This window comes from Seriola dumerili, unplaced genomic scaffold (assembly GCF_002260705.1).
Source record: "Seriola dumerili isolate Sdu_G_001 unplaced genomic scaffold, Sdu_1.0 BDQW01000011.1, whole genome shotgun sequence".
NCBI classification, from domain to species: Eukaryota; Metazoa; Chordata; class Actinopteri; order Carangiformes; family Carangidae; genus Seriola; species Seriola dumerili.
In genome coordinates, this window is record NW_019174266.1 from 554,636 (window position 1) to 580,382 (window position 25,747).

At 38.7% G+C, this 25,747-nt stretch overlaps 2 protein-coding genes across 3 annotated transcripts; one reads left to right on the forward strand and one right to left on the reverse strand.

Annotated features, from left to right (window-relative positions):
* Positions 1-5,842: 5,842 nt before the first annotated feature.
* arl14ep (ADP ribosylation factor like GTPase 14 effector protein) lies at positions 5,843-10,195 on the reverse strand. The gene is made up of 4 exons (XM_022749112.1): positions 10,018-10,195; positions 8,728-9,052; positions 7,574-7,614; positions 5,843-6,410 (listed from the first exon to the last, which is right to left on the reverse strand). Exons 1-4 carry the CDS (start codon positions 10,086-10,088, stop codon positions 6,182-6,184), a joined length of 666 nt encoding a protein of 221 aa, XP_022604833.1. The 5' UTR covers positions 10,089-10,195; the 3' UTR covers positions 5,843-6,181.
* Positions 10,196-14,897: 4,702 nt separating this feature from the next.
* On the forward strand, positions 14,898-23,968 carry nr1h3 (nuclear receptor subfamily 1 group H member 3). 2 transcript variants are annotated; one of them, XM_022747546.1, is made up of 10 exons: positions 14,898-15,111; positions 16,756-16,838; positions 17,044-17,286; positions 17,936-18,202; positions 18,303-18,508; positions 18,887-19,066; positions 19,312-19,411; positions 19,763-19,876; positions 20,022-20,116; positions 20,370-23,968. In XM_022747546.1, the coding sequence occupies exons 2-10, from the start codon at positions 16,796-16,798 to the stop codon at positions 20,514-20,516; spliced, it is 1,395 nt and encodes a 464-aa protein (XP_022603267.1). In that variant the 5' UTR covers positions 14,898-15,111; positions 16,756-16,795; the 3' UTR covers positions 20,517-23,968. The 2 variants fall into 2 exon arrangements, with proteins under 2 accessions (XP_022603267.1, XP_022603259.1); XM_022747538.1 differs by having other exon boundaries at positions 14,898-15,106.
* Positions 23,969-25,747: the final 1,779 nt, after the last annotated feature.

A 25,747-nucleotide genomic window follows, 5' to 3' on the forward strand; every position in this document is an offset into this window, starting at 1 on the left:
GTTTCCCTGTTTGTCCGGACCGAGGTGGACGACCTCTAAAAACTCCAAGTGTTCATGCTGAGAGCAGGAAAACAACCCCGACTCCTTTTTTTTTTTTTTTTTGACAGGTGGAAATGAAAATATAGAGTTTGCAGTGGGTCGAGAAGCGACGCTCTATTGCTCAGTGATCAGTGGCACGCTTCAGCTAGAGTTAGAAATACTGTAGTTTGCTGCTTCTTTTTTTACGTTTTCTGTTAGAAGGAAAAGTTCGACATTTTGTGAAACATCCCTCTTCACTTTGTCGCTGAATGTCAGATGAGAATATTTATGCCGCTCTCTTCTGTCTGTGAATATATACACCAATCAGCCATTACATTAAAACAAGTAACTGCTTTAATTGTTGTGGCTGATTGGTGTATATCTGTGGCCTGTTTTAAGACTTCATTCTGAATCATGAGGAATTTGTTTTGAAACTTAATATGTAGTTTCAATTATTTTTTACAGCTGATCGATGTAAAGCTTCAGCAGATTTGGTTTAGCTTAGCTTAGCATAAAGTCTGGAAGAAGGTGAAATAGTCGTAGTCGAGCAGATAAACCTCCCCGAAAGCCACAACTTATTGTTTTTACACTTCGATATAACATGTTAATTACTGAAATTTAATGGTTTGTGTATACCTTTGGACAGAGCCGAGCTAGCAGTTTATGCTACGCTAACCGTCTCCTAGCTTTAGCATCATAACTCACAAATTGCTCCTTTAATGTCTGCATACAATAGGTTATATTCTGTGTTCTTTGGCTGTTAATCCATTATTATGGTTTATTATATTGCGTCATAGTGAAATATTTGCTGAAATAATTCATGACACATTCTCTCACTTGGTGCAAATTTAAAACACTGACCAGTAAAAATGAGTGAGCGCTCCTGGTCTGTGTTTATCTCAAATTGAAATTAAAATTCAGGAAACTAGATTCCAACCACAGAACTAATGGACACCTTCACAGGGGAACAGGAAGATTAATAAATCAGCTCTCTGTCCTTAAGTCCACCGGAGGCTTTCATTGTTTCTGTGGTGAAATATGAACATGGTTTGTTTTTAGCCAGAAGCGGGCGCAGCTTCTGAGTTAGCAGTTAGCGTAGCATCTTTATTAATCCGGAGACACGGACAAACCAGAGCTCATGACAGAGAACTAACTCGTTATCATGACAAGCTGTTATAATTACTGCACACAGCGTAGTGACTCACCGGCGTCTACTTCAGGCTCACAGTAAAATTCAGCGTCAGTGCGGTGAATGAATGTCATTGAGGAAATCATTGTGCTGTGATTTATTTGACTATTTAATGTTTGCTCGGAGGCACAACAGTTAGGACTCTGTTAGGAGGGAGCTGGACCGTCGCTGTTATTCCCCAGTCGCATGAAAAAGAGAGAGCGGCTCCACGTGATGAAACATTTATTCTTATTGCTTGTGAAAGGGAATATTAAAACTAAAACAGAAGAAGAAGAAATGAAGAGAACAGTGACGCCAAGCAGGGATTGTACCTGCGGCTCGTGACGGCTCAGTAACTTTTTAAAGATTGTGAAATTGTCTCTTTATACTTGACGAGGTTTAATCTCGAGGTTTGAAGACTCACAAGAGACACAAACAAATAATGGAGATCCAGATATTCTCATTTTTTAGTTCCTAGTGCAAGTCGAGCTCCAAAAGCAGCAGAATCTTATTGTTCCTGTAAAACAACTGGACAGTGTTTTGGTTATTTTTATTCCTCCGTGTCGGCGACAGTCAGAGCAGCAGCCATATTGTTTTCAGGTTGTCCGCCCCATTCTCATGGACACGATATCTTTACTTCTATCTAACTTCTTCAAATTTGGTACAAACATTCACTTGGACTCAGGGATGAACTGATTAGATTTTGGTGGTCAAAGGTCAAGGTCACGAAGACTTCACACAGCAATTATGACAGAATTTCACACAAATGGTTCATATTTTGTATGACTCTGGATAAACAGGGATGTAACTTGTAGTCTGAGCGGCGGAGGGATACGACCACGAGGAGGTGATTCTACTTTTAATTTTGGAAAAGCTCCCTCCAGAGCCAGACATTCTCCAGCTGTTGTCACAGGCCGAGTCGTAAGCTTCTCTTTATAACAAGCAAACTGAGCTTGAATGTCAAATTAAATCTGGATCTTTAATCTGGAGTGATTTTAAATGTGGGCAACTGGAGAAAACTTGTATTCAATATCAACTTTTCAGCCAGCCAGGAGAGTGCAAGGGTCAAAGCCAAAGTGTCGCAGCGAGTGAAACAATCAATGAAATGATGAATGATAGAACAGAGTGATCGATGGGAGAAGAGGCTGGAAAAGAAATAAGAGGTGGGGAGATTCCAGAAAGAGTTTTTGTACTTGTGAGACTGAAGGAAGTTCAAGAGGGAAACAGACAAGAGGCAAAGCTGAAGTTGCTGTTTGGAGGCCGGAGGGAAAAGTTAAGACCCGATGACGCGGCGGTCAAGCCTGCAGGCGACCTGGGCTGCTTGTAGTAGTAGAGGAGGACGAGCTGGCATGTGGAGATGGTACTGTGTGATGCTGCTGCTTCTTGAGCCTGTTCTACGTCACAGCGTCAACATTTCCTATTCCAATAGAAGCAGCAGATGTGACGTGAAGGCAAATCTAATTCCCCAAAGACACAGTTTCCACTTCTTACAGCCTGGGTTTATTAATCAGCCCCAAACCCTGAAGCTAAAGTTGGAAATAAATCTCTGTTAGTTTCATAGTTACGGTTAAGAAAAGACAATAATGACAAGACTCCCGTATATAAATCAATGCCAACCTCTTATTAACTGTTTTGCGGCTGGAGGCTGAGCAGTAACTTTCGAGGAAATCTGATGTGCATGTGAAAACATCCACTTCCTGCCTGAGGTTCAGAGGGAATTTGTGGAGTTCTGCTCATCACAAACAGAACTGTAAAGGATTTTATTATTATTGATTCATATATTTGTTCGAATCATCTTTTCTTTTTTTTTTCTAGAAATAAATAAATAAATAAAAACTAAAAGCCTCAAGTGACGTCTTCAAATTAGGAGACACGGACCAACATTTCCACCACTTTGATCCAGACTGAAATATCTCAACAACTACTGGATCAACTGCCATTCAATGTTACAGACGTTAACATCAGCCGCAGGATGATTTATAATAAGGTTTCATTTAGCACCATCATCAGGTCGAAATTTAAAGTTGTAATTTATGAAGAAATTCCCACAAAACTGATGAACAGTCCCTTTGGCCTCAGCTGTTCTTTGTATTTAGTGCTAATTAGCAAATGGTAGCATGCTAACACGCTAAGATATACAGAACAGGATTAGGGTCACGTGATTTTTTTTTCTTCTTCTGACTTTATTTTAATTAATTCTGACTCTTTTTTTTTTTTTATTCTGAGAAAAAGTCTGACTTTTGTTGGTCCAAGTCTCCTAATCTGAAGACGTCACTTTAGGCTATGAGAATTTGTGATGAGCGTTTTTTAATTTTTTTATTTATACGAAACAAAATTATGATTCTAACAAATATATTAATCAATAGAAAAATCATTTAAATCAGTTCTGTTTTTATTTATTTAGTGATGAGAAGAAATTTTGACTTTTTCTCAGAATTAATTAAAGGCAGAATTTTTAAAAATCTTCTTTCGTAAAACTAAGATGGTGAACGTGGTTTTCTTCTTGTCCATCAGTTCATCAGCTTCATGACACTAAAGACTGGAGACACATTGGAGTGAGAGTTGTGACGGCCTCATTACTTTGTCTTCTCTGTCAACTTCCAGAAAGACCTCAGACCTTTTCACTCATGTTCATGGATTTTGTTTCAGCCTCCGCTCCTCACCATCCGGCTCAGTGCAGGCTGGATATCTGCCGACGGGTTTCAGCTCGCTCGGGTCGTCGGTGTCCTTTAATAGCAGCTTGTTTTTATCCGGCAGCTCCCTGGAGGTTTGTGCTCTCTCCTCTCTAATGACTGCTGATATTTAATAGACATTTTATCAAGACTATAGACCAGTCTGTCGCTCTGCCTCCTCTGCCGGAGGGAGGAAACGGACACAGTCGTGGAGTGGATGGCTTTGTGTCAGGGTTAGGGTTAGGGTCAACTAACTGCTGCTAAAAGCACACAGGGCTCTGGATGAGTGCATGAATTTGAACTTTCATGGAGAAAACTGTTTTAATTTGGCTGAGAGTTACTTTGCTGAATTGTCATTTTTTTTAAGCTTTTCTGTGAAATCCTGGTTTGACTTCTTGAATTTAACTGATGTGCGATTTAAACCAGTGAGAGGGAAAAGCTGCCAATAAAAATATAGACAGTTGATGAAAAGTCAGGGGTCAGAGTTACTGCAATTCCTCTGGAGACTATGAATGTTTGTACAATATTTAGTGGCAGTCTATTTACTGTCTGTTGAGACTGATATTATATTTAACATCTAGTCACAGTGTGTGATTAATATTCCTGTACCTGTGTCGTATGAGAGAGTGGGTGTCGTCTGGTTGTGGAGCGTCTCCTGAACTTCGAGCTGCTGCAACATGAATTTTCTCACTGGGAAAATATTTTAACTTGAACTTAAATGTGGGTTTGGAGCTAAAACCTCAGCTGCTCTGATGAATGACTTGCTCTCTGCTCTCATTTCATAAATATTAATACGCTTCATTTATATGTTCCCCTTTAAAAAGAAATGAGCCAGAAATGCATTATGAAGACAGTAGTGATGCAAAAATTAACATTTATCAAAACAACGTGGTTTTTGTGATGTTATGGAAAGCCACCAGCCCCTCCCTCTACACACACACACACACACACACACACACAAACACACACCCCTTCCCTGAGCAATTTCCACTTAAAAACAAAAATACACACTGCTGTAATTCCTCAATGTTCCCTGGAAATCAGCAGCCGTGTGACACTTGACCTGCAGTGGAGCTCAAGGACAGAAGGACGTGTATAAATGAGACTTTACTCACTGTCTCTGGGCAGCTCTGCAACCCTTCCTTTAGCCTGCATGCTGAACTGCTGTGTCATGCTGCTCACCTGCTGCCTCAGGCTGTGGACTGTACAGGGGCAAGTGACAAGATGGCTCCTCTGGTGCGTCCAGTCTGTGATTAAAAAAACCACCTAATGGAAATAAATTAGTTACATTTTAAAACAACATTAATTTCCCACTTGGATTATTGGGATGACACATTTTTTAAAGTCTTTACTTGTTATTCTCCATATAATAACATCACATAGTGACTTCCCCTACACCTGGACAGATGTACAGTGATTCACTGTTCATGTAACTCAGTGGTTCACAGCAGCTCCTGAACATCCTGTGGTGAACAGTACCCAGCAAGAAACATATGGAGGTGATCTGAAGTTTGAACACCACAAAGACACAAATGTTTTTCTCCTTCCACTGTAAAACATTGTCAGTGACTTGATAAATCTTGGTTTTATATTAAATATGCAAAAAAACCCAAAATATTACTGCTTATAATGAATTCAAAACTCACCATTCATTACTCACAATTACACATTTAGAACACATATGCCTTTCTCTCATCGTCAACCAACTTCACTACAGATTATATCGATTAATTGAGCCCTGATGTCAGTTCCCCATTTCAGATGTAATATATATTTTATCCTTCTGTAAATAATTCACGTAGAAAAGAAAATTAAAATATATGTTGAACTACAAGAAATTCAGCAACTCACTGGGACAAAGTGGAACTTCCCTGGAGACGGCCGGACATGAAAACATCAGATGAGATCAGTTTTATTCCCAAATGAAATCAACAGTGCAGACATGAAATATTAAGAAAAAGCTTTATTAACACAAGTTGCAACATACAAATGTTCTTCATGTAAAACACAAAAGTGAAAAAAAAAAAAAGGAACAACAAAATGCACATCCAACATTCAGCAGAATACTTACTTTGTTCTGCAGAGTTTCTACCACGGGCAGAAGCTCTGCAGAAACTGTTATTAATTAATATTGTGGAAGATTCTTTTAAACATCATTGTGTTCTTGAACGATCCACCAGCAGCTGGGCTCGGAGCTGGATACAGGAACTGGATTCAGGAGCTGGATTCAGGAGCTGGATTCAGGAGCTGGATTCAGGAGCTGGATTCCCAGAAGCCCCATGGTTCCATGATTTAACATTTAAAGCCGAAGAGTCACTGCTAACTAAATAGCAAACTTATTGCGGATGATCTCTCCGCCTTCCACCTCCACCTGCTCGTAAAGCCACTTCCTGTCGCAGCGGCACTCCACGCCGCACTTGCGCGAGCCGCACTCGGGGCAAGGGTAGAAGCAGCCCATACAGTCCACATCCAGACAGTCGCACATGTCGTTGCCGTTGGAGAGCAGCCGGCCTTTGTTGTCGTACACTCTGCTTTTGGCCCCCAACGTCTGCCTGCGTGACCCAGAGGGAAAAACTGATATCAGTGATTGATCCGTTCACTCTGATACAACAGTCACATTTTGTTTTCCTGAAGCATTTTTCCCGCCTCAGTGGATTCCTGTAATTACTTTCTCCCTTTTATTTACGCCTGACAGTAACGACAATGTGAAGTGATCACAGCTGAATATAAACCATCTCAGTATAAATCTGCATCCACGCTGCTGGCATCTACCGCAGTCAGGCAATGACAGTTAATATAATGAAGCGCTCAGTGAGGAGGGGAAAACCTGGGGACAGTTTTGTCTTTCACTTCATTATGAAACAGTGATCAAAGTTTCAGATTTAAATCATCTAATTAAACAACACAGAGCCTGAAGGAAAAACCCTTCCCTCTGCATCCATCCCGTCCTCATGTTTCTGTTACTTTCCAAACTAGATCTGAACAAGCGCTAACTGACCTGTGTGGGTCTGTGAGGGACTGATCAGTCTTTAAAGTGCCGATGCTTTCACACTTTATTTGCGAATACAAGCCTAAGTAGCCGTGCTAACACGTGGGAGCAGCGGGTCTCGACATATCCTGGTAAAAATATGATTTTTTGGAATATACCGAGCATCTAGACACAGAAGGAAGAAGTGAATTGTGGTTTGAAAAATGCTTATTTTTCATTTAACTTTGTTTTTTATGGCATGAAACCGAGGTGCCTTTAGAATCCATTGTAACCGCTACTTGTCTACTGTCTGTGGAGATATTTATATATACACAGTGAAATTAGTAATGGCAGCATTTGATTGACTGATTTTTAGATACTGACACCAAAATCTAAAACTTCCCGATGACAGTTTAGCTTGTGCATTTTTTCCTGCTATAAATTTAATGTTGCTGTTGCTGTAAATATGTCAACACATCATTAAACTGCCTGGTCAGAGAAATAAACCGTCAAACACATAATCACCCCAGAAATCTAAGACATGCCGCCAGCAGCTCTCTTTATTTTGTTCAGGTCTTTTTATGTTTATTTGTTGTATTTTTTGTGTGTGTTTAGTGCAGGACACACTACCGAGTCAGAAACAGATTAAATCAAACAGCAGCAGGTTTATCTACTTCACTGAGAAGAGGAGATGAAGAGGTGTTAACTATAAAGTAATACAAAAGAAACACCCACACAACGTCTCACCTGTCAGTCAGTTGTTTTCCTCCACGGCCGCCTCGTCCACCCTGTGATAAAATACATACGCACATTTTATACTAAAGTAAATAATAATAATAATAAACTTTATTTACAGAGCACTTTTCATACAAGAGTTGTGGCTCAAAGTGTCTTACAATAAAAAATGAAATAGTACAATAAAGTCAGGGCGGATTGAAGAACAATGAAAATAAACAATAGAAAGACAGAAGATGATAAAATATGTAAATGAAAATAAAAACAGAAACCAGTATGAATATTAAAATATGAGCGATTTAATTAAAAGCCAAGTTAAATGAATACGTTTTCAGCTGTCGTTTCAAAATGTTCACAGAGCATCTCTTACAGCTCTTGGCAGAGTTTTCCATAGTTTTTGGAGCATAGTTAAAAAAAAAAGCTGCACTGCCTGTTTTAATTTAAAAGCCCAGAAGAAGATCTGAGAGCTCGTTAAGGATTATAAAGAATATGCAAAGTAGGCCCGGTCCCAAACCATGAAGAGCTTTAAAAAACAGTAAAAGGGCCTTAAAATCAATTCTATAAAACACTGCACTGCAAATTATCCCCACAACAGGTTATGTATTTGCTGTGATTAATCATAAGAAGAAAAAAACATTTTAAAATGTGTAATAATCACAGCAAACTGATCATTTATATAAAAGAATATAATTTAAGTTAAGTTAAAATTTGTTTTGATACATTTAAAGAAACTCAGTGTCAGACAAAATAATTTTGACTCTTTTCAAGTATAAAGGATCAAAGTGAAAGGCAGGGTTACAGGAAATTTACTTTCTTAAACAGGAATATCAGATAGATTTAATTTATCCACCGGGGCTCCAGTGTCTACTACACACAGTTTATGAGTCTGCACTGTCAATTGTCCTCTTGGTTTTACGGTGATTAAATACTAACTGTGTTAATTAAGCAGGTAAACATTTTGTTCAGGCTCAGTTTGTTGTGGTTGTGTACAATCATGGCACCGAGAAGAGATGAGGATTAAAGGTATTTTGGAAAGTTTTACCTCATTTACTACTTAAAACTTAAAGGTCTGTAATTTATATGCGAGTAAATGAGCTGACACATTTAAAATACTGGTATGATACTTAAAAAGGTGAATATATCATCAGTAGTAATGGAAAGCTCACCCTCAGTCCTCCTCTTTTGTCTCTGCGTAGATTGGCGGCTTCTCTCACTCTGTCTTTGTCCGCTTGTGTTCCTATTGGAGTTGGGACGTTTGTCTCCTTAGGTATCACTCCTCTTTTTCGCAGTTCAATCTTTGAAGAATCCTGCCCATGGGTGAATATGGTGGGCACCGCGTCCTCCCTCAGAAACTGTTTGCCGTTGTAATCCCTGAAGCAGTCGGTCCTGAAGTGCTCCGAGCAGAGGCAGGTGTTGGCAGTGGGGATGAAGTTTTTCATCCCCAGGCTGTGTACCCATTTGCTGGCAAGTTGAGGTTTGCTGAGTGGGAACCTGATCCACAGGAGAGGGAAGAGATTGTTTCAAGGACGCTTCATGATTTTAGTATTTATTTACTATTTATTTATTTATATTTGGACTGTTTCACCCAGATGCCGCCCAGGGAAAGTGGGTGGGAGTGGGGGGTAGTACTGGAGGGGTAAATGAAAACCCTTTGTCAGGCAGCAGATGAATGCCGCAATGTACATGGAGAAATAAGAGCAGCATGTTTGTAAGTTATGATAAAAGGATTCATGTCTAATATTGTAGATGTATGCAAGAATTTGTTTTGTTTTTTTTCAACCCCCAGTACTTGGAGCAAAATAATAATAAAAGTTTGATCACAAAAAAAAAATCCATTCTAATCCTCCTCCGTACATATGCAACTGTCTGAGGCGACAACCAGTACACAAAACTTAATGCATTAACATTTCATCAAGACATCATGTTTTCATAAGTCATCAGCTTCTATGATGGAATAATAAAACCTTGTCTCATGTCTTCAGTGTGACATGTTAAAGGGTTGAGTGGAAGTGCAAGTTTGTTATTGTTGAGTCACCTCCATTTCCCCATCAAAAGCTTTTCCAGTTATTTCTAGTGTCGTCACATTAATATTATGTATAGGTTTTTTTTGCATATATATTCTCTTACTTATGTTTTAATGTTTATTATTGCTTTCCATTATTTTTCTTTCCGTCTCTACTACACTGCTGTTGTGGTTTAATGGAATAATGTAAGGTAACTATAGCTACGAGAGGTTATGTTAACGTTAGCTAACTTGTACTAGGACACGTTTATTAATCGATAGGCGGACTTTGTCTTAACGTTAAAACCCGCATTGACCAAGGACAAATGTCGTCTATGAAAGTAATTTAAAAGCAAATTTATTAATGTCTTGTTTGTGTGCTATGTTTTTTTTAACTTGAACTTAAAGCTAACGTCCGGATTTCGGCGCATCAGCTCAACCGTTGAAAACTTACCGGTAAAATCTTATTTCCGACCCTTTTACAAATTTATTGTTGCACCCTATCGCCGCACAAATAACGGGCATGGTGTCCTTTTGTAGACGCTCTGTGATAAAACACAAAATAGAGCTGAAATTACGCAAGAAAATAAATCAAACACTGGCGGTTTGTGATTGTTCCCTTTCGGCTTCTTCCTCGGCGGAAGTAAAAACGTATGTCCGGTTCAACTTCCTGTTTTGCCTCGAAAGCGTCTGCCCTCTAGCGGCGGCTCAGATAATCACTCAGAATTTACAGGAGACTTAAGTACAATATGAGGCACTTTACTATTCATTCTGCTTTTCTATGGAAAATGCTTTTCACTACCTATAACAGACAAATATTCTGAATACAAAGCATTCGTTTAGTTTATTTAATTTATACATTGTTATATATTAAACTACATAGACTTGCACAACCGCTACCAACTACAGCATTATAATGCTGGTTATACGTAAATGGATCAATTATAATAATCCAGGTACATAATATATCATTTATAATAATACTAAAAAGGCGACAATTTGTCTACATAACTATGTTTATTTTCATTTTTGAGTACATTTTGATGATAATATTTTAACTTTTTTAATACATTAGTTTTACTTGTAATTTAATGGTTCCACGTTCAAATATTGGTACATTTACTTAATTCCTCCAATCACTGCTGGTATGGATATGACATCAATTTGTGTGGTGCATGTGCCTAATAATTTATTAGTACATGGGTCCAGTTAACATTATTCCAGCACTGGAGTACTTTTAGATTTTGGGTCACTGGACATATTAAGCTGATGTCTGCTGTGTGCACCTTTCGAAATGGAAACTTTGACACAGTTCACAGAGGGCAAGTTGGGGGTCAAACGGACTCCAGTAGCAAATTTTTGTCCCAAGCACTTTTACAGATTAATCTGACCATGGCAATATTCACACAGTGTCTTGTTTTGCCAGTTATTTGTAATAACCAAGGCTGGATTACCAGCTGGACAAAGCAACTGCCCAGGAGCCCCAAAAGCCGGATTGTTTTGCTCTACATACCTTGATTAATTGCACATTTATCAGAACTTAGTAATTAGTGTCAATATCTGGGGTTTAACACCTTAATTGTTTGTTTATATTGTGCTCATTTGTTGTGAAGTGTCAAATTTGCTTCCATTTACATCGTTTTTCTGTGTGTCATATAATTAACACACAGAAGACCTAAGACAAGGTATTATTGTTCCATCATGGAGGCACTGAATGTGTTATTTTTAATATCACATCTATTTTATTTAATTATCAATTGTCTGAATAAAATGCCAAAGTTAAGATAATCAACTTGATTTTTTGTGAGAAAAAAAAAACATAAAGGTGTAGCAACTTTTCACATTTCAGAATCTGGTACCAGTGAATTTTTTGCGTTTTTTGCTTAATGAATGACTTAATTTACCAATCAATTAATCAAAATAGTTGCCATTTACTTTTTCTCAATGGACTAATTAATTAATCAGCTAATCATTTCAGTTCGAGAACACTGGTCGTTGTCTGGGTGCCTGTGGGAATAATGAACTGACATGTACAGTAGAGGGGTCAATAAGGGCCACAACAACAAAAGGTTAATCTGGTCATAGTAACAGTAGGCTACATCATCATGATTTATTATTTATTCAATATTTTATCTCATTTTACACTAATGTTTTTAATGTTTTTCCTTTTAGGTCAATGCTTTTAATGTTTTATGTTCACTATATGTATTTTCTTTTCATTTGAATCACTTGGTGCATGTCATTTCTTTGTTGTAAATCACTTTGTGCTACATTTCTTGTATGAAAGGTCCTATACAAATAGAGTTTATTATTATTATTAATATTTTACTTTTGGAGCCTAAAGAATCAGAATCAGCTTTTATTGGCCCAGTATGTTTGTTTAAGTCACAAGAAATTTGACTGTAGACATGGACATGGACATGTAAACAAATAAACAGGTGGTGCAAGGCGTGCTGAAATAAATATTGGCATACGTGGAAATATAAGTGGGTAATGTAATAAGTGACTACAGTATGTGCATGTATACACGTTTAAATATAGTGTAACGCCTGCTTGCATTTATATTTGACAATTTCAAACTAATTAAATGTGATAAATGTGAACATCCCCACTCGACTGGTGGGGACTTAGTGGCACCCCGGCTGCCTGTAAGACTAACCACAGGGCAGTGATCCCTGCTGCCCCTGGTTCTCAGCTCGATGAAACCCGTTTCCTTCTGCAGCAGCCGCAGCCCGAGCTCGCAGCTACCCGGGGCCGCCGCTGGATCACATGACAGAAGTACGCTGGTTAGTCTGGCGAGCTAACATGCTAGCTTCGGTTGTCAAAGCTGTTGTCAGCAGCCACGAACGAACGGAGTAGCCTGCCCTGACTAACAAGTAGTTGAAAACGCGCGAAGTCTCTGGCAAGTGAACTAATTTTGTCTTTTCTAAACGTGCCTGTGGTTTATTAGCTAAGCTAGCTTAGCTGAACTTGTTAAAAGGGAGTTCCTTTCGAGTGCGGGGGTGTTAGGCTAACGTTAACGATATTGGCCTTGTTTGGATTGACCATGAAGCCAAATCTTGCCCAATCTTACGTAAACAACCCGATGTAAATTTTTCACCAGGATTGATTGGTAGACGGTAAACATTGTTAACACCTGCTAACGTTTATTAGCCGAACTTGTAGCTAGCTGCTTGTTTGTGTACGAGATAACTGGCAATACTGGTTAACTAACTAACTGACCAACTTGGCTAATGTTAGCATTGAGTCTGTGGTCAAAACATCCGCTGAAACTGACCATCTCAAGCAGTATCAGCCTCAACACGATCACATGTGTTTGAAGTGTGTTCTTTTAAGTGTTTACACAGCTAACACGGTTGTGAAATAACGTTAAATGTCTGTTGACATCTACCTAGCTAACCACTGAGGCTAATTTAGCTTGACAAAAGGCTGCAAGGCTTTGACACCTGGGTTACATCTGCTCCTTTATACCTGTTAAAGTCTGTGTGGTGGGTATAATCAATTTAACCATTAAAACCCCTTAAACATTCACCCACACAGGTGTATTCACTGATTAGTCGTCTGTGTGGATGTGAACTCGCATGACATCTGTTGCATCTGCTACCAGTGCAGGTTGACTTATATCTTTATAATCTTTTATTGGTTTGGTGACCTTACACGACTGTCAGCACTGCTTCTCTAGTCAGAAGAAGTGAAAACACTGGGTGGGTCTCCGGGGCCTTGAAGCCCTGAGTGTACTACTTCTTCTTCCATTAGTGTTTTGTGTGAGTGTGTGTGTGTGGGAACCTTCATCTTGAAACCTGTATCTCCTGAAAACACTGACTCTTTGCTTTCACACCAACTTGTTGCTGAGTATGGGAGTCCATTTTTTGCTTCACCGGACAGAGTTACATCCGTTGGTACGATGAGAAAAGGACATTTCCCACTCACTCATGCTGACTGTACTTGTCCATTGATGTTTGGGTGGGTATTTGTGGATTTCACAAACACCTATTGCAGCTATAGCAATTGTCACATTGCTGCAATTTTTTCAGGCTTTGTTAATGTCCTCCCCTTTACTGATTCATTCAGAAAATTGTGAAAAATGGCCATTATAATTTCCTAATAGCTAATCTTATAAATAAAACTTACTTATTTAGTCCAACTAGTTATTAAAACTTAAAGGTATTCAGTTAACAATCATAGAGGACTAAGAAAATCAGATAATATTCTCATTTGAGGAGCTGGAATCAATACGTTTTTTGCATTCCTCCCTTGAAAATGACATGAAAAATGTATTATTTAAATTGACAGAGAGTTGCACAATTTATTAGTCTAGCAATTGTTTCAGCACTAGTTACTTTATAATCTGAAATCAGTAGTTATATTTACACTTTTTTATTGTTTTTGTTTTTACACTTAGCATTAAAAAAAATACTTGATTTATAACATTGTCTTTTAGCTTAGATGGTAAAGTTTAACATTGACTACTGAGTTATAATCAACTGAAGAAGGTTATAATGACTAAACCAGGTTCATTATGAGTGTTGTGGCTTTTTATTAACTCACTGAGCAAGTAGATTATATACTGATGAGAACATGTCAGTGGTGATTGTGTGAGTTGTAACGGGTGGTTGAAAAAAGTGTTTAATATAATAAAACTTTTGGGATTTTTTGTGCTTAATTGATTTTTGCTGGAGCTTTCATTTCATTTCCAGCCATCTATGAAAACATGCACCTGGACAAAGGTGACTGACTGATAAGGGGACACAGGGGACATTGGACTGGAACAGAGAGATCAGGGTGCGGATGACATAATGTCACAGGAAGAGAAGAGATAGTTTTACAACCAAAGAATGTGAATTCACCCAATAAAACTTGACACCATTGATTAGCAGACGTACTGTCCGAGAGACAGATTTTAGAGCTGAAGAAGAATGATCAGAAATCAAACGACTGTAGACTCAGGATCTGCACCGCCGCCATGACGTTTGATATATTGATTTGTGGTTTCTCAATATGTGAATATTAAACCGGTTCTGAATCTTGATACCACGAGGTTAGAGGATTTTTCTTGTCATACGTTGTGTGACATTTCTGTGAAAAAGGCTTTAAGTGGTGACAGCCTTTCATCTCCGACGGAGGGCCACAATATATTTTGAAAGAACTTAAGGAGAGATGGGGTCATCCCTATTGTGTCTGTGTGGTAAAATCGGCTGCTTCAAAACTCCGAGGAAAAGGCTGGAGCACTACAGCCCTGTGGGGAGCCATGCAGATGACCAATAGTAACCTCTTATGTTCTCTCTCTCACCCCTCCCCTCCCTTCTGTTTTCCCTCCTGTCTCCCATAGGGCATTGTAGGAAGGGACTCGTCTTCTTTTCTACTCACTCTCTTCAAGATATCAAGTCATTAAACTTCAGCCCGATAAGTCACAGTGGTTTTGGCATCCCCAAGACTCACCAGGCAAGCAAGTCCTCCATCACCGCAGGGATATCGACAGACTTGAGGTTGTGGACTCACATGGGCAAGATGGATGGGCGATAAGTAAGACATCAACTTCAGAGGTAAGGTCAGTCCAATGCTGTGTCCGTCACAGAGTCACTGGGGAGGATTCATTTCAGCTAAATGGGGCTTTGTCCTTTTTGTTTTTCTCAGGCATTGACTGATGATACCTAGAAAGGAAATGCTGTGTAGCTGTCAGTGGAAACATTTAAATTGTTTTAGTGGACACACAGGATATTGTTGTTGGAAATCTCCCTCAGAGATTCACTCTTTTCGTCAGCAAAAGTGCAACATTACTGCTAAATGCTGACATGGATATTTTAAAGGCAAACACAGTGTTACTCATAGTCAGTCTTTGCCTCATTTTAGTGTAATATTAGCCAGCATTAAAGTGAACACAGTCTTGTCTAATAAGGCAAAAGCCACCAAGGCGTCTCTATGCCAAGTAGAGTATTGCCTTCATCAGTCCTTCTTCCTGTGTGGAAGCTTTTATCTCAGACAACAACGAGAACCACTTCACTGGTTTACTATGGTATTTAGTGGCTTATCAGTGTGGCTTTGAAAATTACTCTCGTCACTGCTGGTGTAGCTGTTACAGTTGTCGTTGGGTTTTCCCTTTTAATTTCTTGTGAACATAATCTGTCATGGCATTTAAAACAGGCATGTGTAATCCCACTTGTTCTGTCATTCATCGGAAACATGAACAACTGTAAGATGCACAGAAATCCAGTCTAGAAACCGTGTGGTTAAACACTACCTCTGTGATTTTTGTTGTGTAATCTCAGTCGTAACTTTTTCGCAGGACCTGATTTTTAAAAAAAAAAATTTTAAATTGCTACCAGATTTAAAGAAATAGATAATTATGTCTCATGTTTTAGAGATGAAAAAGTGATATCATGAATGATTATATAAAGCAAAAGTTAGTTTTTTGTTCTCTGTCAAACGCACACGTAAACATAAAATGAACAGCGCTACAAGCAAGTGGCTCAACTTCAGTCTAGACTCTTTCTGACATATTCATGTAAATTAAGTGTAAAAATAAAATAAATTCAGGAATTCTCTGCAACAAACGACTCATGAGGAATATTTTTCTTAGGCTTCTATAATGATAAAATTATAATCGGGCAATGTGACGTTATACACCTGAGATGACAATAGTTGGTCGGTTGTTAGAGATTTCTTAGAAGCATTAATTACTTCAGCATTTATTCCTTTAATATCTCAATGTTACAAATGAATGAACAGGGTTGCTTCAGTATTACATTGAATGGATTTCTGTCTTGCAGGGAGGGTAAGAATAGCCAAAAATCACACATGGGTGTCTGCTGAATCAGTTTCCTGGAATGCATCCTTATGTGCCACATGACAAACTTTCATTTCTGCTTTTACAGCCACTTGCTTTTCCTGTACACACATTTTAATAGGCAGGGTTTGAGTTTATTCCAAGGATTTTCATATTTTAGATCTTTCTAAGAACTGCAGTGTAAGAGAATAATGATAATTGCTCTGCCTTTGATGTCGTCCCTGTTTTGAATATACATCAAAACAATCTACCCACAGTGTCGGCTTTCCTTCATCTTGCTGCTTTAATATGTGCGTCTGTGTTCGGGGGATCACTACTCAGACGTTCTTGGTATTAAAGTTAAACGCAGAGATTATTTTTTCTACCATAATCAAATCTGATCTGGAATCTGTTTTTTGTATTTCGCAGGTACACGTTGATTTCGTAATGACAAGCTGCTGTGCAGAAGATGTCCACGCTGTCTGTGACTGATATCCCAGATGTTGGTCATGGTAAGAGGAACAACAGCTTTCACAAGTGTTTGTCCTCAGGGTCCAGTTCTCTCAGCACAGCTCACTGTTGTACGACATGTCAAATGCTTTGATATCTGCAGCCTCCTTTTTATTCCGTGAGCTTTATGTTGCATGTGTAGAAAGGTAAACGGTGTGTTGAACAATGATACGAGGCGGCTGAATGTGTTTGCGTCTCCTCTGTCAGATGAGAGTAAGGTGTTTGATGGGGCCTCTGAGCTGCAGCTGGACTGCATGGTTGAGGAGAGCAGTGGAAGCGCCACAGTGAAGCACGGCGGCCTCCTGTCGCTCGCTGACCTCTCCCAGCCGGACGACTTCCACGCCCCCCCCCACAATGGCCCTTCACTGACCGAGATGAGCAGCCCTCTGCCGGTAGAGCCGAACGACATCAAGCTGGATCCAGCTGCAGGTGACACATCTGCCAGCATAGGTGAGAGCACTTACTTTAAATAGCTTCAATTCACAGAACTGATATTAAATTTGAATCCTTGTTGTATTGAAGCCTTTGAATTGTTAATATTCCTTTTAATAAGCTGAATTAAAAAAGGCAAATATATAAACCAAACTAAAATATATCATTTTTAGAATCTGTGTCTCGTTATGAATCTGAACCGTTCAGAAAAACAACAACATTAGATAGACCTGATAGACCGGTCTGAAGCTCGAGTCTCTTACGGTGGTGTGTGTTTCTTCAATGTGTCTGTGTGCTTGGACTGGTGGGACAACTTCCACAGACTAGACTAACCAGTATTTCTTTCTCTTCCTAATCTCAGACGTGTTTTGCCCTATTTTTTATTTTTTTTAATTCCACGATCTTGGACGAGCTCATTTTAGCTTAAACCTTCATCGTATCTGCACAATGACGTTTTCTACATCTACTCTAATATTTCAATAAATGTGCTACACATGTACAACCTAATGCAGTGCTGCTTTATTATCCTATGTACACAAACAATGATGAACACAAAAAATAGAGTTGAATCAACATATCAGACACATTTTCAGTTTATTCCTGAACTGTAATTTTTCAAACTACTTCATATTGCTCATCACCTCTTCTTCTTTTTCGACATGTGTAGATGGTCAGCCGGTGAAGAGAAAGAAGGGGCCCGCCCCGAAGATGCTGGGCAACGAGGTGTGCAGTGTATGTGGCGACAAGGCCTCTGGTTTCCACTACAACGTGTTGAGCTGTGAGGGCTGCAAGGGCTTCTTCCGCCGCAGCGTCATTAAAAGTGCCCAGTACTCCTGCAAGAACAACGGCCGCTGCGAGATGGACATGTACATGCGGCGAAAGTGCCAGCAGTGCCGCCTGCGCAAGTGTCGGGAGGCGGGCATGCTGGAGCAGTGTGAGTGTGGCGTGAATCGGGAGATGTAGAACGTTTTGATTCCGCTGTAGGTTTGTGTTAACTACAGGGAGTGAGCTTTCACATCTGCTCTGACCCATAGGCGTTCTCTCTGAGGAACAAATCAGACTAAAGAAGATGAAGAAGCAGCAGGAGGAGGAAACGGCCCGCACGTCCACAGTGGTCACCCCCACGCCTCCGCAGGAAGTGGCCACGCTGGACCCACAGCAGCAGGAGATGATTGAGAAGCTGGTGGCCATGCAGAAACAATGCAACAAGAGATCGTTCCTCGACCGACCAAAAGTGACGGTAAGTGAACGTCTCAGGGGAAAGATCTGCGGTTTGTTTTCGACCAGTTAATTGTTCCTCATGTGATATTAACCATTGGTTTTAGTTGTTTACTCCATAGCCTCAGTAAACTTACTCCAACATACAGCCTTAGAAATCAGAGATGAATACCTTCAAATACAAATTATAAAAGAAATAATAAAATGCTTGTGTGGCTGTTATTCTGCCACGACATCAGCAGCTCTGAGAGAAAATACAGCTGCTTGATTTGAATCCAGGTTTGACCTTCTTCCTGCTGTGCCCGCTGCTTTGCTGTTTTGAAAACGTATCAGTGAAATGTTGAATGTAAATGTGACAGTGCGTTAACATTGTTTGTGTGTGTGTGTGTGCGTCCGACAGCCGTGGCCACAGAGTCAGGACTTGCAGAACCGAGAGGTGCGTCAGCAGCGGTTCGCCCACTTCACTGAGCTAGCGATCATGTCGGTGCAGGAGATTGTGGATTTTGCGAAGCAGCTTCCTGGTTTCCTGGAGCTCACGAGGGAAGATCAGATCGCTCTACTGAAGACGTCGACCATCGAGGTCTGTCGCCGTTCACCGTGAAATATCATTTCTGTCGCGCTGATTTTGAAACAATCACTGATGTAAAAGAAAAAGGAACTCATTTCAAAATACTGTTCATAGCTCTTTGCAGTTTTATCATACAACATCTAAAATAAGTTATTTATAAATGTAATAATCAATAGCCCTGATAGACATTCTACTTCTCAGCGATGTGGTTGTGTGAAGTTGCCACCAGCATCATATTTCTGTTGTGTGTTCCTCAGATCATGCTGCTGGAGACGTCCCGGCGCTACAACCCTGCTATTGATAGCATCACATTTCTGAAGGATTTCAGCTACAATAAGGAGGATTTCGCCAAAGCAGGTGCGTTTTCTCATCTGAAGTCTTTAAAGGAAATATGAATATTAAGTATTGCTTAAGCTGATTGCCTGTATTCAATCTGTTTTATATTCTATAAAAAAAATAAGAAAATGTATGAGCAGCTTTCACCAGTTTTTGCTTGTTTTAACTTTGAAGAGTTTGTTGAAACTAGTCATGGCAAGAAAGGACGAGTTTGATTCATTATATAATTTATTTATCAAGAGAAATATTTGTTGCTCTTACTTCAGTTTGCGATAATTACAGTCCCTCTGCTAACAGTGTATTATTGCACCACGTTTCCTTCTTTAACGTGCCTTTGTTTCCCCCTCCCTCTCTCTGCTCTCACCACCTCAGGGCTTCAGTTTGAGTTCATTAACCCCATCTTTGAGTTTTCAAAAGGAATGAATGACCTGCATCTGGACGAGGCCGAATATGCTCTGCTCATTGCCATCAACATCTTCTCCGCAGGTCAGATTTCACAAACTACAAAACCTGCAGGGACTCCTCAGTATCTAAAACATTATTCACATTTTACCCCAGAAAAATCAGACAATGTGAAATAAAAAGAGATTAACAGGTGACTTGTTTGTTTTGTTTGGTAAACTTTGTTTAGATCGGCCGAATGTGCAGGATCACGATCTGGTGGAGAGGCTGCAGCAGCCCTATGTGGACGCACTGCGCTCTTACATCATGATAAAGAGACCAAATGTAAGTGCCCGGTGTTTACGTAACCTCTCCTCTCCTGACCAGCAGTATGTCAGCATAACCTGGTTGCCGTCATCACAACAAGCACATTGGGTCAGGGCTACATGTTGTTGTTCAGACTGGTGGGGCGTCTCAAACAGTGACCAGAGCTGTTGTGTGTCAGAGGAGAAAGCAGAACATGGGAAACTGCTCTGACTTTTTTTTTTACCTTTTTTACCAGTTTTTTATTTTTCTTTTGTTGCACTGGTTTCCTCAGGATCACCTGATGTTCCCCCGGATGCTGATGAAGCTGGTGAGCCTTCGTACACTAAGCAGCGTCCACTCGGAGCAGGTCTTCGCCCTCCGCCTCCAGGACAAGAAGCTCCCGCCGCTGCTCTCTGAAATCTGGGACGTCAACGAGTGACTGCGAACCTGATGTCTCGCCCCCTGTGGCTTTGTAAAGTCGGAGACGGACACGGCGTCCAGCAGGAACACTGACTCCTCTCTGCCCGTCTGGTCGGGGATCGGTTAAAGCGTTGAGATTTTATTTTCTTGTGGGAGGAGAGTGTCGTTGCCCTTTGCTCTCAGACAGACTGCTAAATGGTTTTCGTGTTCATACGGAGAAACGTGAACACCTAGTTTTCTTTGAGCCTTTTGTTCTTCCTTTTTTGTGTAGATGCTGACATGATTGTGGCGATATTAAATACCAGCATCAGGCTCTTTAGCCAGTTATCTCTGATTTAATATTTGTTGAAAGTTCTGTCAATCTCTAGTGCGGTTCTTTTCTCTTTCTCTAACAATTATCAGAAGGTTCTGAGCAGGTCTGAGCTGTGGTCGTCTCACAGCTGAACATTCAGTTGAAATAGTGATTTTTTTTAATTTTATTTTTGCCGTCGTGCAATAGGTGGAAATGGATACAGAGTTGTGCATGAGCAGATCCACGTCTGCTACTCACTTTATTGACGTTAGGGTGAAATGATAGGCCATCGGGATGGTATTGTGAATTGTTAAATGGCAAGAAATAATTTGTGTTCCTTTTGAAAGTAAATCGAAATCGAAAGGTTGGTGTAGTCGCTCAGGTAAAGTAATGTGAAGTAGACCTCTGGGAAATTGGAGGCTTCTATAATTTCTATTAAGTTAGTTTTCTTCCAAGTGCATAAGGGACCCTTTTGGTCATTTATAGATGCCCATAAACTTTCATGTAAATTGTATATTTATTTTCACTGGAAAAAATGTAGAGAGCATCCACGGGATTGTACAATCACATACTAACGCACAAGAAAGTAAAACTCTGCGGGTGACTGGCAGACTGCCCTCATTTACAGGAAATGTGGTGATGTGACTAAATTCTTTTTTTCTCTTCTTTTCTACACAGAGCACTGGTACCTTGAAATAGGTGGTCCGTAAAGTCTCTTTAAACTCTATGTAAAGATGAACTGTCGGTTAAAAAAGGAAGTCAATCAATCGACCATCTGTGTGACCCTCTTTTCAGATGAATGAAAACCCATACTCACAAAGTTGTGATCATAAATCAAAACAGAAACGGATACAAAACGGTTATTTTCATATTTTGATTTGTGATTTTTATCATTGGCTTTTTTTTTTAAAGGTGTGAGAAATGTGTAAGCAACATATAGTTTGAACAGAATACAGAGAATTTCGGCCTTTTATTTTTGATAAAACTGAACATACAGTGGAAAAACATCTTGATCTAAACATCTGCCATAGTCTGAGTATCGTCCTTGACTCGGCACAAACAGCTTTAACTGGTCAGATGTTGGAAAGCCTAAATGAACAGGGAGCAGAGAGCAACAGGAAATGAGTAAAAACATTTAACATTTTAAACGTTATAGCTACAGAGATCTAGATGTTTATATCCGTGCTGTGTTTTTCATACATTCTCCTCAACTTGAAATGCTGCATAATGGTTGATAAAGGAATGTCAATATAAATTCACAATCGTGAAGTTTGTTTTCTCGCTTCGTGCTCGCGTCGGCGTTGAAAAGGGCTGAGAGCAAAACAAGGTCGTCGCAGCCCGTTTTTCAAATGGCAGAAAATTCCTCAGCTGTCTGTTTAGCCATTTCCAGATGTCACCATTAGACTTGAATGCTCTGTCCCAACTCTTCACCTGCCAGTTAAAATCACATTATTGTTAAGTTTTTTTTTTGTTTGTTGTTTTTTTTTTTTTACCATTTTCAGCTAAAGCTTCTTGTGGTTTTTGATTAATGAAATTGCATTTAACAGCTACAGGTGTTACAGCTAAAACGGGACATTGATTCTTCACATGAGCACAGAAATACAAATACACAGGACTCTCAGCAACACCGGCACACAGGTGTCCTCACAGGTACAACTGGCCGAATATTGATTTGATCTGAATTAGATAATCTTGTCCAAAAGCACTTAGTGATGTATCGAATGTGTTTTAATAACTGATCATTTGAATTTCAATCTTTTGTTTTGTTTGTTTTTTTTTTGTTTTTACTTCATCCACCAGCACATATCTGTTTCATAATGTTTATTTCCCAGATCGTCAGGTAATGTTTATTTTATTTTAGATAGGTCTTTTTCTCTGAAGACATTTTGACTTGTTGCAGCAGCTTTTCCTTCTGTGACATGTTCAAGTTTCTTATGTGGGAAAAAAACATTCTCAACAGGGAATGCTACACAAATACAAATACACATGACTCGTAGTAACTATTTGCCATTCAATCCATCTGTGAGATCTAAGTTTGACCATAATCATCATCATCATCATCATCATCAGCGTGGTGACTCTGATTTTAAAGATGTGCCTCGATCACCGTAACATAAAAGACTGGAAACGACTGCAAACATTTTTTATTGTATCAATAACGCTGGTGTTTTCTTCGACCTGCAGAATCATCACAGAAACAATAGTGAGAGTAAGTTTTTCTTCCTCTCCTCCTACAGTTGGAAAAGACAGAGTTTAGCCACAGTTTAGTCAGTTTACACCCCAATTATACAAAACGACAACAGGAAGAGTTTCATTTCTATCTTTAGCTGTACTGTGTTGCACTGCTAATTTGAACGTTGCCTGAATTAAATCTCAAACTTGATTATCATTAAATGTAATGAAACTTTCCTGAGACGCATGTTTTTCATTCAAAGACAGAAGCCAAATGTGTCCTGGCATTTTCTGACCACGTATTGTATCGAGCCCTTTTGCCTTCCCTCTCAGATTTTTGATTTACTCTTTATTGATACTATAAAAATGGGAATATGTTTTTTTTTGTTTGTTTTTTTTTGTTATTGACTTGCTTACACCACTCTAACCCTTTGGTTTTCTTTTTTGACAGATGGATCAACATTTTAAAAAAGCAGATAAATAGCGTGCGGCGTTGTGAAACCGTATCTGTGATTTGTTCCAGTTGGCTTTGTGTCTGTTTCAATGACGCGAGGTTTGTTTTTGGTTTCTGATTTTGCTGTTTGCGACGGGTTAATCTCCAACCAAACACTTTAAAACATCACATTTAAAAATAACCTCTGTAATATGGGGGCGAATTTTCCACCGTGCCCCAATGAACCCCGCGTCAACTGACAGATTTGACGAAACTGAATTGTTCTTCTTACTCTGATCAAATTAGCAAAAAGCATCAGTTGTTGGCTCTCAGATCTTTGTTTCGTAGTGTACATGTTATGTTAATGCTGTACGTATCACAGTTAATTATCCTGTATATACTGTAATTGATGCCTCTGATCTCATTTAATTTCTGTCCTCAAAGGGTGACACTGTAAACATTGATATATAGAAATGCAAACCTATTTTAATACTTGTAACTCCGGGAGACCTTCTGTTTTGTATGTACAGTATAAATTAAAGCTATGCTGTAGTGCTAATATGTTTGGAATTGATGACTTGTTTCCTGATTGATTTTCATGTTTTGAAGTTCAGACAAGAACTCAGATTTAGTTTGTATTTACACGGGACAGTTCCCATCTCTGGAGGATGAAACGTTTCTATTATTGACTCATTTCAGTGACTCCTGATTACAAAAGATGGAACCGCAGAGGGTTTTGAACAAGATCTGTAATTTAATCAGTTTGGCTAGTTAGAGTTTCAATATTGTCAATAATAAATAGATAAATAAAAAGATACATAATGCGGATGCCTAAAATTGATTTTCCGAGAGGATGCATTTAAGTTTCCCCTTGAATATATCCTCCAAAACATATGGGGCACTGCACTACCATATATAAAACATACAGCATTGAAGCAGGATGTAACTGTAATAATATTGATCGATAAAATACAAACACATCACGATCATGTTCAAAGTATATGTGTGTATATATATATATATTTATATAGGTCACTCCAGTGTCTATATGCTAAAACATAGTTATATGACAAGAATTTTATAAAGAATACATTGATTATTGTCAGGTTCATTTGTTTTCTTCTATCACAAAATGTTAATCCAGTCCGTGTTTTAGGATTTTATGGTGCTATAGAAAATGTGAGATTATTAGAAATTTCAAAGACCCTAAACTAAAAGGAAGTATGTATAGTTTGCTTGCCTTTCCTGTAATTTTAATTGTCGCTGTAAAAATCAATCTTGAATCAAACTTTAGAATTAAACGGTCACTGGTGCATCATGGGGATGTAACCATTGTCCAAATCAATGTTTTCTGTTTTCTTGAGGTTTATTCATCCATTGCAAGCATACACAAGAACAAAGGGAATCATATTTCTGATTACCTTTCTTGCCGTGGTAAATGAAATAAAATAACCCTCCCAGGTGCAATGCTGACCCTGTACCTGCCCACTTGATGTAAAACCTGTTAGAAAAATGTTACAACCCAAATAAACTAAATAAACAACTAGAAAAACCTAGGCAACTCCAGATACAAACCAACATAGGAAACTAAATAAATATAGTCTATTTAGTAAAATTAACAGCCTAAAATTGTAGGTAATAATCGCACAGTTTGAGGTGGGTGGGGTGCAGAGGTGGATATATATTATATATGACATACATGTATATGTCCCTATATCAAGAGTGATGTTGCCATATATGTCACCTATAAGGACAGATATTATTATCACATATATAAATCCTCTGGATACATGCAGATACAGTATAAGATATATTATATATAATATTTTCTATATGTACATATATTAAAAATATCTATGCTGAAATTTTTACATGGAACACATACTGTATGTTTGCAACATGTTGCAAGCATCTGTTCTATGTAAAGAAAATGTGTTAAAATTATATATTTAATCTATTTATGGAAGTTCATCAAATACCTAACTGAAGTAAAAAAAAATAGAATGACCCTACTGTTTATAATATCAACATATACGGACAGGCTTTGGGATGGCTATATATTTATGTAACTTCTGTCTTCAATAAAAGTCTACATATATAAATGTATATATTTGTATAGGCTAAGTATATATATATATATATATATATATATGAAATTGTTCCAGTTCTAATAAGTTTAATATTTTTTTTACATATATGTACATATAAAATAAGAATGTATATTTCATATATGGAAATACAATATTATATTTGCGTATAGGTTCAGAAATGTAGTAAAGTCAAAAGTACAATATTTGTCTTTTAAATGTCATGGACTAAAAGTAGTGTGTTATTATATTTATATATTTATATA

What these genes read in the sequence shown, in the direction of transcription:
- arl14ep (XM_022749112.1), bottom strand. Translation starts at nt 10,088, where the DNA reads ATGCCCGTTATTTGTGCGGCGATAGGGTGCAACAATAAATTTGTAAAA. An exon ending in ACAAAAGAGGAGGACTGAGG is followed by an intron (nt 7,615 to 8,727) that starts GTGAGCTTTCCA and finishes ATTTTATCACAG; the next exon opens with GGTGGACGAGGCGGCCGTGG. An exon ending in GGAAAACAACTGACTGACAG is followed by an intron (nt 6,411 to 7,573) that starts GTGAGACGTTGT and finishes TGGGTCACGCAG; the next exon opens with GCAGACGTTGGGGGCCAAAA.
- nr1h3 (XM_022747546.1), top strand. Translation starts at nt 16,796, where the DNA reads ATGTCCACGCTGTCTGTGACTGATATCCCAGATGTTGGTCATG. An exon ending in TGAAGACGTCGACCATCGAG is followed by an intron (nt 19,067 to 19,311) that starts GTCTGTCGCCGT and finishes TGTGTTCCTCAG; the next exon opens with ATCATGCTGCTGGAGACGTC. An exon ending in CATCAACATCTTCTCCGCAG is followed by an intron (nt 19,877 to 20,021) that starts GTCAGATTTCAC and finishes AACTTTGTTTAG; the next exon opens with ATCGGCCGAATGTGCAGGAT.